The 12,240-nt window shown below is 44.6% G+C and overlaps 1 protein-coding gene across 2 annotated transcripts; it reads left to right on the top strand.

Annotated features, from left to right (window-relative positions):
- Positions 1–5,262: 5,262 nt before the first annotated feature.
- Positions 5,263–11,819, top strand: LOC119299401 (probable transcription factor KAN4). 2 transcript variants are annotated; one of them, XM_037576632.1, is made up of 5 exons: positions 5,263–5,874; positions 6,308–6,384; positions 6,718–6,760; positions 7,027–7,150; positions 11,188–11,819. In XM_037576632.1, exons 1-5 carry the CDS (start codon positions 5,511–5,513, stop codon positions 11,627–11,629), a joined length of 1,050 nt encoding a protein of 349 aa, XP_037432529.1. In that variant the 5' UTR covers positions 5,263–5,510; the 3' UTR covers positions 11,630–11,819. The 2 variants fall into 2 exon arrangements, with proteins under 2 accessions (XP_037432529.1, XP_037432530.1); XM_037576633.1 differs by lacking the exons at positions 5,263–5,874; positions 6,308–6,384; positions 6,718–6,760; positions 7,027–7,150 and adding an exon at positions 7,164–10,658.
- Positions 11,820–12,240: the final 421 nt, after the last annotated feature.

The raw sequence follows: 12,240 nt of genomic DNA, 5'->3' as shown, positions 1-12,240 counted from the left end.
AAGTATAACAAACTGTTTGGGTCAATTCAATATGATTGTTCTACTATGATCATACTCTCAAAGTTGTCAACATCCTTGTTACACTTAACATATGCCAATGATTAGGAAAACTTAAACATCATGCAACACTTGAGCTAGTCCTAGAGGCAATACTACGGGTCAGGATTTACCGTTCATTACTCTACACGTGCTTATGGGGTTTCCTTTGAATCACGTATTCAATAATCATATATGTTATAATATATAATATACATCTAATTATAAACATGGAAAATAATATAGTTATTATTGCCTCCTGGGCATATTTCCAACAGACACCCACTTGTACTAGAGTCAATAATCTAGTTTGCATAACTTCTTTTACACCAATGTCAACCCGGTGTTTGTTCATGCTTTGCTTGTGGTATAGTCTTTGTTCTATCGGATCTGACAAGTTCAAAATATGTGTGTATTTCTATGCATCTTTCATGTTTCCACAAAAAATCATAATTCGCGTGGAACTGGCTTTGTATATATTGAATCACCAGTAGGACCTTTGATTCCTTAAACTAAGCTATGGAACCATTATTTAGATCAATGTTCCATTGGCACAAGCCTTCTAGAAACCATATTGAATTCATAAATGAACTATTTGATTCATCACCCTCCATTGTTGCTTCTAAAGTGACAACATGCTCAATCTTCGTTATAGAATTCGCCATAGTAACCTTCTTGGACCAATTTCAACTTACCGTGCCACCATTTAATTTATTACATAAATCCTTTAATTGAAATCGAAAATTGCTTGGAACACTGATGAAGATTTTATCGGTGTAACTACTTACATCGAGCCTATATTGATGTAACTCCTTACAACAATCTCTTCATTTTCTCCATATGCGAGAAACATGTCATCTTTCTTACTTTAATACTTAACGACATTTTCAGTTTTGTCCTATGATGGACACCTTGATCACTTTGGTAACTTACTCACAACTTATTTGAAGTATTGGACATATCTAGTTCTACGTACCATGGAATAAATGATTAATTCAAAAGTGTGAGTGAAATATCAATCATGTAGTTTGCTCATCAGTATTTCAGGATACTGATGCTTGCTTAAAACTCTTTCCATGTGAGCTTGACAAGAGACTCTATTGGCGTTTTTAATACCAAACAACATTAGTATCTTGTCAATATGTATTTTGACTAAGCAATATTAGGCACTACTATATCCATGTATTATTATACCTAATACCAAAGCTAACTTGCCTAAATACTTCATCAAAAAACTATTTTCAATGAAGTCCAAATTCCTGTCAAGTTTATATTATTTCCAGTCAACAATGTGTTCTGTACACATAGAGTTAGAAATATTATCATACCCCCACTTAATTTCTTGTAAACACAAGCATCTTCATTTTCCTCGATGAAATCAAAATTTTGACCATTTCATCATAACGAAGAATCCAACTCCATTATGTTTGCTTCAGTTCATTCTAATATCTCTAAAGTTCGCAAACAACAAATTATATTGGACCATATCACATATACAATCTTGGTTCTATTTCCATCTCATGGAAATTCTTTCAATGTTTATCTATTATATCTCATAATTGAAATATGTAGTAATTGCTAGTTTAACCCGAACTGACTTTAAGCATCGCTACGACGAGACAATCTTGTCGTTGAAAAGTCCTTGAACTTGCAAGAAGCAGTGTGGGGCGAGACCATGCGGTCATTAGTCGACGAGAATGAAGGGAAAAGGGCAACACACTCTTACCATTTAACCAAATCTTTGGGGTACAATGGCCAGCGAAGGTTAAGGTCCTGATTATTAGCAGAGAGCTCCGTAATGGTGATCTCAAAACTAGAGCCATACGAGAATATGGCAAGAAAGTAAAATTTAAGAGGGCCCTCTCTGTTGAGTATCGTGACTATTAGGAAGTATATGATAGGATAGACTAGGATTTATCCCTATCTTGTCTTGTACTCCAAGCAGGTCATGTACTCACTATATATATGCCACGAGGCTCAAGCAATAAAAACAATCGATGCATGCAATCCTCTCTTTCCTACTAACACACTCCATGCCACTAGTCTGTCTAGAATCTAATTGTGGCTCCGTTGCCAACCACAAATTTGACATGCTCGCTAAATCTGTCCCTCACTTTGACAATGATCTACAAAATTGTGACCCACCCCGGGGATTGGCGTTGAGGGGTTCACAATGAGGGTAGTATTTGGCTTCTACCATTTGTTCAGGTACTGATCATTCCCAACCCCAAGGGTTTGTGCATGAGCATCCACTTGACTAGCCTGTATTTTTTCTTGTTGTCGTCAGTGTTCCAATATAAGGCACTACGATGCTTGTCAAAACTTAGTGGTTACTCTCGGAAAGTTGTAAAACCCATAGTGTACATAGGAAGTCTTGAGGAGCATACATTAATGAAAATAACTTTACCCCAGAGGTATTATACTTGCCCCGTCGAGGGCCTACCCAGAGATATTATACTTGGCTACCTAAGGCGCCACTCGCAATATTTTGTTCCATAGGAATGAAGTTCATAACCTTAAGCTTGAGAGGCGACAAAGGAATACCAAGTATTTAATGGGAGAAGGAATTGAGACTGCAGTTTAACGAATTCGCACTATGATTATGCTCAGCAGGAGGGCAACCCATGACTAACACCTCACTTTTGCACATATTAATTTTAAGGTCGGACATGACCTTGAAGCAGAGAATGAGACATTTTAAGTTAGCCAGTCGAAGACCGATCTTAAAAAGGATGATCGTATCGTCGACATACTGCACATGGTTTTCTTCTTGGAATAGAAACCTTAGCAAATCATGGTCTAGCTACATACTTGCGAAGGGGAGACGATTGTATGGATTTACACATGAACACACATGTGAGGTATAGGAGCCAGCTTACTCTAATCTATTCCCTCCGTTTCTAAATATACGACCTTTTAGAGATTTTAATATGGACTACATACAGATGTATACATATGTATACATGCTCAAGCCGAGGCCCACCTGTATGCTGAACTGTTTGGATGCGAGTTGGGCCAGTTTTCGATCACATATTTGGGGATACCGATACATTATCGGAGACTCACAAATATTGAATGGAAACACGTCGAGGAAAGACTGCAAAAAAGACTTAGTAGTTGGAAAGGTAAACTGCTGTCTCTGGGTGAAAGATTGGTCCTCATAAATTCAGTACTTAGTAATATGGTACTATATATGATTTTCTTCTTCCAGTTGTCGAAAGGAGTTTTACATAGATTGTATTATTTCCGATGAAGATTCTTTTGGCAAGGAGATAGTGAGAGAAAGAAATATCGACTTGCCAAATGGAGTGTGGTTTGCCGTCCCAAAGACCAAGGCGGGTTGGGTATTCATGACCTTGAGGTTAAGAATAGGGCCCTCCTCAGCAAATGGTTGTTTAAATTTCTGACGAAAGAAGGTGTATGGCAAACCCTCCTAAGGAGGAAATATGTGGGCTCCAAGGCGGTACCCAAGTATACTGGAAGCCTGGGGATTCCCACTTTTGGGCGGGTCTAATGGCTACGAAGAAATATTTCTTCTGCTATGGATCCTTCTCAATTAAGGACGGCTCGGAAATTAGATTCTGGGAGGAGAGATGGCTAGGAAATGCCACACTCCGGAAACAATATCCGGCTCTATACAATATTGTGCACCACAAGGGTGATACTATCGCCACGGTAATGGAATCATTTCCGCCAAATGTGACGTTCAGAAGAGATTTAATTGGACCTAGACTCCAATCGTGGAACATGCTGCTCCAGCGGTTGTCCATGGTGCACCTGTCACATGGTTTTGATGTATTTCGATGGAACCTTCATGGGAATGGAAAATTCTCAGTGGATTCCATGTATAGAGCGTTAGTTCAGTCTGATGTGCCAGTTGATAATTATAAGAAGATCTGGAAGATGAAGATACCTCTTAAGAATAAAAACTTTGCATGGTATCTTCGTTGCGGAGTCATTCTTACTAAAGATAACCTTATTAAGAGGAATTGGCATGGAAGTCTGCAAATGTGTCTTTTGTCTTCATGATGAGACAATAAAACATTTATTCTTCCAATGCAAATTGGCTCGTTCTATATGGTCAGTCATCCAAATAGCTTCTGGCTTGTATCCTCCTTATAGTGTTGCTAGTGTATTTGGCAACTGGTTACATGTGATTGATCACAGGTTTAGAACTTTTCTCAGGGTGGGAGCGCTTGCCGTTATTTGGTCGCTTTGACTATGTAGAAATGATAAGGTTTTTAACGATAAAAGTACTTCCCTGATGCAGGTTATCTACATATATACCGGGACTCTTCGTTTATGATCCTCTCTACGACGCGTGAAGAATCGAGACCTGTTTACGGAGGTGTGTACACGATTGGAGGCTATGGCGAGGGATACTTTTACTCAGCATGGGTGGCGGCATGATCTTAGGATTGACCACCCTCCGTTTTAGGCGTCATACGGACTCTTCATGTTTTTGTATTTCGCCTTTTTATTTTTCATTTATGCGAGAAGACTTTTTTTGGCTGTGTGCATCTTAGTAATGCAGAGGCCGGGTGTAATGCTTAAATCTCCTAAGTAATAAAGTGCCCCTTTTCGAGAAAAAAACAGATGTATATAGACATATTTTGAAGTATACACTCACTCATTTTGCTCCATATATAGCCAATACTGCAATCTCTATAAGGACTTATATTTAGAAACGGGGGGAGTAAATTAGTTGCTAGTAATCTATATCTACATCTATACCAATATAAAAAGACTCAAAGTAGCAAATCCAACAAATCTTATCCATCAAACATCGTTAATCCAACTACCTATATTGCTCAAATCGTGAGCGCTCAACATATATATTTAGCATGTAATTAATAACATACCAAATATAGACTGTCCATGTAATTAACAGATAGTTGATATTCTACCCAATATTAACGTCCAACAAATTTTTGCATGATATGAACATGTAATTAATTCTCTGTCTGATATTAACGTGCATTGCCCGTACGCTTTTATTACTAGTTAGTAGTAAAAGACACTAATATCATTTTTTAACTTTTGGAAGGGGTGTGTACAAACCCTTAAATACAAACCATGTCTGTTAGAGCTTGTCATAATCCAAACGCTCTGTCCCCCCTTTCCCATTTCATGATTGCTGAGGCCTCTCTCTCTCTCTCTCTCTCTCTCTCTCTCTCTCTCTCTCTCTCTCTCTCTCTCTCTCTCTCATCCTGCTTATTCCCAACCCGGGATGTCATCCCTCTCCCCTCCTCTATCACCATAGTAGCATGGCATTGATAGAAAATTCTCCATCTATACCACAATATCTCTAGACCCTATAGCATCTTCCCTTTCCCCCATCTCTCTCTGTCTCTCAAACATGTACAAATCCCAACACGAAAATGATATGGCACTCATGACCTAATCACCGCATCCCGCCTCCCCTTCCTCCTTACCCTTGAAACCGACACAGCAAGATTCCATTGCTAGCTACAATGAGCTCCCCTCCTCCACCCCCTCTTCCCGAGGCTTGTTCTATTACCACGGCAATTGCTCCTGATCTCTCCCTTCACATCAGCCCTCCGTTGCCGGACGCGGTGGTCGGCGACGACGGTGAGGTGCGGCTGGGGCTCCATGAGGTGGCGTCCAAGAGGTACCGTGGCCTGGAGGAGATGCTGCACCAGCCGAACAAGGCCCATGGGTTCAAGAAGAGCTCGTGTCCTGCCGTCGGCGGCAGCGCTGTGGCAAGGCCGGCAGCTGGTGGCCGGAAGAGGAGCTCGAGGGCTCCTAGGATGCGGTGGACCACAGCGCTGCACGCACACTTTGTGCGTGCCGTGGAGCTCCTTGGTGGCCATGAGAGTATGTTCATATAAAATCTCAAGATCGTTTAACTAACAACTAGGGTATTTAATTATACACCAGTAGATGTGAGTGCTTGATGTGATGGTTTTGTTTCTCTGTTGGTATTTGAGCAACGTGGGTTCCTCAGCCTGAATGGGTAATTGATTAATTAGTAGCTGATATAATCAGATGATCTCTTGCCAATTGCCTTTGGGGAGTCTGCATGGTGTTTCCTTTGGTGCCCTTTTATTTGATCTTTAGTGTCTTCTGCATGTTAATTTTCCAAGAAGGTTATGTCCTATGATTCCCATCTGTCATCAAATGAGTAGAGTGCCATACAAATTCATTCAAATTTCCGCATTTGTGCTCAGTTTAATTTCCATCTATGCATGATTAACCCTTATTGGTCTCTAAAACTCGTTCCCTTTTCATTTGAAACGACATCTTGTAGGAGCAACACCAAAGTCAGTATTGGAACTGATGAACGTGAAGGATCTTACACTCGCTCATGTTAAGAGCCACCTGCAGGCAAGTAATAACTATTACAAAGTCTTCTCTCCTACCATAAGTTTTCACCTACATGTATTCATGTATTTGCTAGCTCAAACATCTTTTTCTCACCGTGCTAACTTCCGATCACTCAAAAACAAAACGATGGAATGCATATAGTAGCCTCTTGTTGTTAGTTGATACCAAGTACCTGTTGTCCTTTTTTGTCTCTAGTCTTGTGCCCTAAATATATGCACACCCCATAACTAATTATTCTGGACTTATATGTCTTAAAAACACAAATAGCAGCAGAATAGATTAAGCTAATTAATTTCCATCTTCATGTTTTTCTACTTGATTTCTTGCATGCAGATGTATAGAACAGTGAAGGGCACAGAAAGATCATGCGCTGCAGGTAAACCACATGGTGCCTAGATCTTTAACACCTTCTTGTCCTTGAAATTAATTTCATGGCTTGAGTTAATTTATCCAAGGTCATGTCACACACAGTGATGAACTATTGGCATGGGATAAGTGTGTGCCATCTCTAGCTAGCTAGCACCTATAGCCTGTGTGACCCATAAGGCACAACTGTACAGCTAGCTTGTACACAAATGCTTGTATTTTGTAGTGTGATAAGACACATGCACTAATTTAACTATATATATGGTGTGGTTGCAGGCCATGGCCAGACCAGAGATATGGGCTTTCTGAGAAGGGTTGTCGCTGGTGATGAACTGGTCAATGGCTTTGATGGGTTCAACAGCAACATGGTCAACACAACTTCCAATAATACAACTCCTAGGTTTGTACATTAATCTGGTATGATCTGACTGGGTTTATTGATTAAATATAACTGTTGTTGATTAATAATGGTTGTTTTGTTTCATATCTCTTGGCCTTTATGGCACACCAAGTCTGCAACCTGCTTCCTGCACTTGGAGCATGGATGCATGCGTTGTGCTTGCATTTACATCACCTGTGCCTCATTTTAATACTCTGTTGCCTTGTGTGACAGCCGAATATGTGTAGAGATTAAATTGGGATGTCAGCATCTAGAGGAATTTGAATGCACTATTTTAGTCGATGCGGTCAGCTTGGAGTATATATCTATCACATGCTGCAGAATCCAGCTAGTCCTTATATAGACTAAGGTTTCGGGTTTTAATAATGCACAATTGAGTAGTTAATTAACTGCTAGACAAAGGACTGGTATGCGCAATTGGTATGCTTTTGCCACATTTCATATTCACAAGTAGTGGAAACACACATGCACGTATTTTTTCCGAAAAGGACGATAACACTCTGAGCCTCTGCACGAAGAGATACGCACATCCATGTATTATCTGATTATTTCAGAATGTCAATGCAAATACATGCATGTATATATGCTACTTGGTTGATTTTAACAGCAGATGCTCTTTAACTTCGCATCGCTTGGTTTGATATGAATTAATGTTTTTTGCTTAAAAATATGAGCACTGTAAATTTAGTTATGTGTGTGTGGTTGATCTTATTGGCCTGTGGCATATAATGCCATCAGCCCATCATTAGAAACCACATGAGTATATCTTGACATAAATTGAAAGTAGAACTTTTATAATTTGATCACTATCTTGAACACATCAAAGTGCCCTTTGAGTCTCTAGCCAAGTTACTTAACCATGCATGCATTATGAGTTTTTTTTTTGTTTGAGAACCATGCATTATGAGCTAGTACATAGGGACGCACAGCCTTTCCAGCCTCTCTATCATATCAGTTCCTTTTGTCGGCTGAAATGATGAAAATCTCCATCATATACACTTTACCGGGTCACCCCTCAGTCCATGCCCCATCGATCAGCATCTCTTTCGCTAACGTCTATCATGACCTCTCTCCTTCCTTACGGAGAGCAAGCAAGCATAGCTAGCTGTAGGAGGCAGTTGTGCTTGTCTCCTGCACTGCCACTGTACCATGTGCTCCTGATTTTCACACTCCCAAGCATGCACGCATGCATGCATGCAGCACACTTCCAACCTTCTCCGTCATCTCTCTCCCCTTATGAGTTGCATGCTCCTTGTGAGTCATGATGCACGGGGAGACATTTCCCCTCCTACTCTGATAATTCGCACCGAAATAAATGTTCTGGGTGGTTTTTTCTGCGTGAGTGATCAGAGCATGCAGCTGCGGTTGCGTTTGTGGTTGATCAGATCAGATGATTCAGATCCATATCAATTGCCCCTCTGCCTCTGGTGGCCGGCCCTATCAGGGGGTTGCGCCAATGTCTGTTGGAATCTCGCAAGCAACAGGTAGAAGAAGACAAGGGCAACTCCATTGGCCTTGACCAGGGGGAAAGCCTGCCCTGCCATTTGCTGAAATAGTGGCGAGCATGGACAAGCCACTTGGCAGCGCGTACACTAGCGGAGCTAGCCAGACTGATCGATGTGTGGTGTGGTGGCCATTTTGTTAGGAAACATCCATGCACGTCTCTCCAACTCTCCTCTCCTTGCTACGTACATGGTCATATCTCATGCACAGCTACCTAGATCCTCCAACTTCAAGACTTGGATTTTATTTTTTTTCTCCATAACAGCCGTGGCAGAATAATATACGTATGACATGATCCCCCTCCACCCAAGAATCCGCGGACATGTACGAACTCTGAACCATCATTTGTCCGTGCATGGAGCTTTGTCTCCCCAAATTATTCGGACTACAGATGTTATATGATTGATGGGGATGGAGCGAGAGAGAAAAAAAGAAAAAAAAGGTGCTCCGGAGCGAGGGCCAAGTCCGACGTGGTGTGCATTCCAGACACGTCCCGATCCCCCATTTGCCCCGAAATATGAGCTGAATTCGGGTGTTTTTGCAAACAGCTCGGACACATAGGATGATTTGGAGGTCCGGCTGTGTGTTGTTTTTTCTCTCTCTCCTCTTGGGACAATATTTAAGGGCGAGTTTGGTTGCCTGCATCGAATCCAATCAGGCCTGTGCAGTGCAGCATCTTTTTAAACCTTGGTTATTTGGTTTCTTGCATATACTGTTAAGCCTGCATAGCACGATTCTTAAAACCCCTGAGCCTGGCCGGTTTGAAACAGCCGAATCGGCGGTTCTTGAGAGCCAGGCCCGAGCGATGCTTCGAAGCGTACGCGGTGGCTCTCTGGAAACCTGTCTGCAGTTAATCCCCCGTCCCTAATCCTATCAATCCCCTCTCTCTCTCCTTCTGCTCCAGTCGATCCCGTCGGCCGCAGCGCCGCCCTCGTCCGCGGAGTCAGCGACGCTGTTGATCAAGAAGTGCCTTCTTCCAGCGGTGGGGCCGGCCACTTCTCCGCCGGTGTCCCCAGGCTTCCCACGGGCCCAGGCTCGCCGCCTCGGGCGCGACTGTGGTGCCCCGACTCTAGAGGCCAAGAAACGCGGCGACGAAGCCCCCCGCCCTTCTGCTCGTGGCGAGCACCAGCGGTTCCTGCCTACAACCGCGAGCCCCGGGCTCGCTCCCTCCGCCTTCCACGCGCTCCAAGGTGGCGCCGACCGTGGCGCTCCGGTCCAAGAAGCCGGCGACTTTGTCGCGCTCCAGGACGCCGCCGACCGTGGCGCTCCGGTCCAAGAAGCCGGCGACTTCGCCGCGCTCCAAGACACCGCCGACCGCAGCACTCCGGTCCAAGAAGTCGGTGCCTTAGTCGCGCTCCAGGATGCCGCAGACCGTCGCGCTCCGGTCCAAGAAGCCGGCGCCTTAGTCACGCTCCAGGACGCCGCCGACCGTGCCGCTCCGATGCAACAAGGTGACGCCTTCGTCGCTCTCCAGAATGCTGCTCGTGGCCCTGTTGGTCTTGTCCGAGGCCCCAGCGAGCCCCCCGGCAACGCCCACGAGACCAACCAGACGAGCGCCAGGAGCCGCGCCGGGTAGCGTCGCCTCGGCGAGCCTCGACCTAGTGAGCCGCACCGTGTCCGGGAGCCCCGGCACAAGGAACGGCTCCGTGGGCGACGCGAGGAGCAGCGAGGCCCGCGACCATCGTCGTCTGCGATGCCTGCAGCAACTCCATCAAGCGCGACTGGACTCATCGCCTCGCTGGTCAAGGAGGACGGCCATGTCTACTCGCTGGCGGCGACCGGGGATGTTCTTTACATCGGAACCTGGCGGTGTTGGCGTGCGTGAGGGCGAGCTCGAGGAGCAGCGAGGCGCCGGGGAGTCGGGCGCGGCCACGGTGCCGCGCATGGAGGAGTCCAGGTGCCGGGCGCGTCCATGGTCACCGGGACCTGGCGGTGGGCATGATGGCAGAGGAAGCTCCAGCGCACTCAACGTGTTTGACGAAATGAGAAGCCAAACCTGGTGGCTGTAAGTTTTGTTGTTAACTCCTAATCATGCATGTATGCAACCAAACATCGGGACAAAATTGCATCTCGATGACATGCCCCCCTAATGCAGTCAACTAATCAAATTGACATCTTTTAGCCCCGTTTTCCCTCACCCAGAACCTGCTTAGACTGGCTCGTTTTCCCTCTAAGTCAAGCTCAGCAGCAAAAGTAACCAAACACGTCCTAGGCTGTCCAACCATACGTACAGGGACAGTTTCAGAGTCCGATTGGAGATGCTTAATATGTAGGTAAAATAAAACATAAAAAGACAGGAGTCTACCAGATGGTACCTTTTTGAACGTCCGGGGGTCTGGCTACTAGCTGTGGTCTAGGGTCATTTTCTAGAGGGCACCATATGGTGATGTTTCTGGTGTTAACCTGACCCTGACGCCAGGCCCCTCGACATGAAGCTCCGACTCATATATGTGTGCATTAACTGATTGATTCGTACCATTCTCAAAAGCAAGACAACCCAAAAAAACTGATTGATCCGTACTGCATGCATGCAGGAGGTCAGAGTCACCAGCTGGAGAGCAGGGCCATCACGATGCTTGGGGGACACAAGCGGCAGCGGCAGCGGGAGCAGCAACAACAACAATGGTGCCGCCTTACCTGACGACCTCCGAACCTCATGATAATGAACACATGATGCCGGAGAGCGGAATGGCACGGCCAGCAGCCCCACGCCGTGGAAGGCCGTCACCGAACAACACCAGCAGCAGCGGCAGTGACGACGTCGACGAGACCGAGAGCTTCGGATGGCTGGCGTTGACGCGGCGGCGCTACGATGACGGCGGCGATGGGGACTGTGCAGGCGACCGTGAGCTGCAAGGCGCGGCCATGGTTATGGATCCGAGCCTGGAGATGAGGCTGGGGAGGCAGGGGTGGGAGCAGATGGAGCCCTCGGCGTCGGCCTCCAAAGAGCTAACCCCGATCCTCAAGTGCTTGTGAAATGATTATAATAAGTACTCGTGGGATTAATATGTTGTTGATTAACTATTACTGTACTCAACAAAAGCAAGAGCAACCGTGTGAACTCAAAGCTAGCTAGCGAGCTAGTCCTCTGATCGTTTTCACTGAGTTTTAACAGTTTTGCTAGAACTCATCTAAATGAGATTTAATTTGGTCTCATTCATCTTTTATAGCCATTGAATGTGGTACTATAAAATGCGTGTGTGCTGACGTGGGTTGTATCCGTTCTTGTCTTCCAGGTGAATAAGACCAAATTACGTCTCATCTAGATAAGTAGGTACTCCCGAGTTTTAATTATAGTCTCATTCGCCTGGACAGCCGTTGGATCAAAAGCATGCTGAGATTTGTACTGTTGTGCAGTTGTCCAGTCGCGTGTATTTGTTTGTCCGATGGTTGACCGTGCAGCCCGCTCGTTTATGGGCCTTTTACTCTCTTTTTTTCAGGCTGAGCTTTGGCCTGTTGCGAACAGTGCCACCAGCCACTGTTTTCTATTATTTATTCTATACTAATAAATGTGCATGTCAAACACGTGTTAATATTTAGACAATGTATTAATTGCACACGGATATTAATCGCAATTGAACGCATCT

This window comes from Triticum dicoccoides, chromosome 5A (genome assembly GCF_002162155.2).
Source record: "Triticum dicoccoides isolate Atlit2015 ecotype Zavitan chromosome 5A, WEW_v2.0, whole genome shotgun sequence".
Classification (NCBI taxonomy): domain Eukaryota; kingdom Viridiplantae; phylum Streptophyta; class Magnoliopsida; order Poales; family Poaceae; genus Triticum; species Triticum dicoccoides.
Note: the sequence above shows the minus strand (reverse complement) of the source record. Positions and strands in the feature narration are given on the sequence as shown.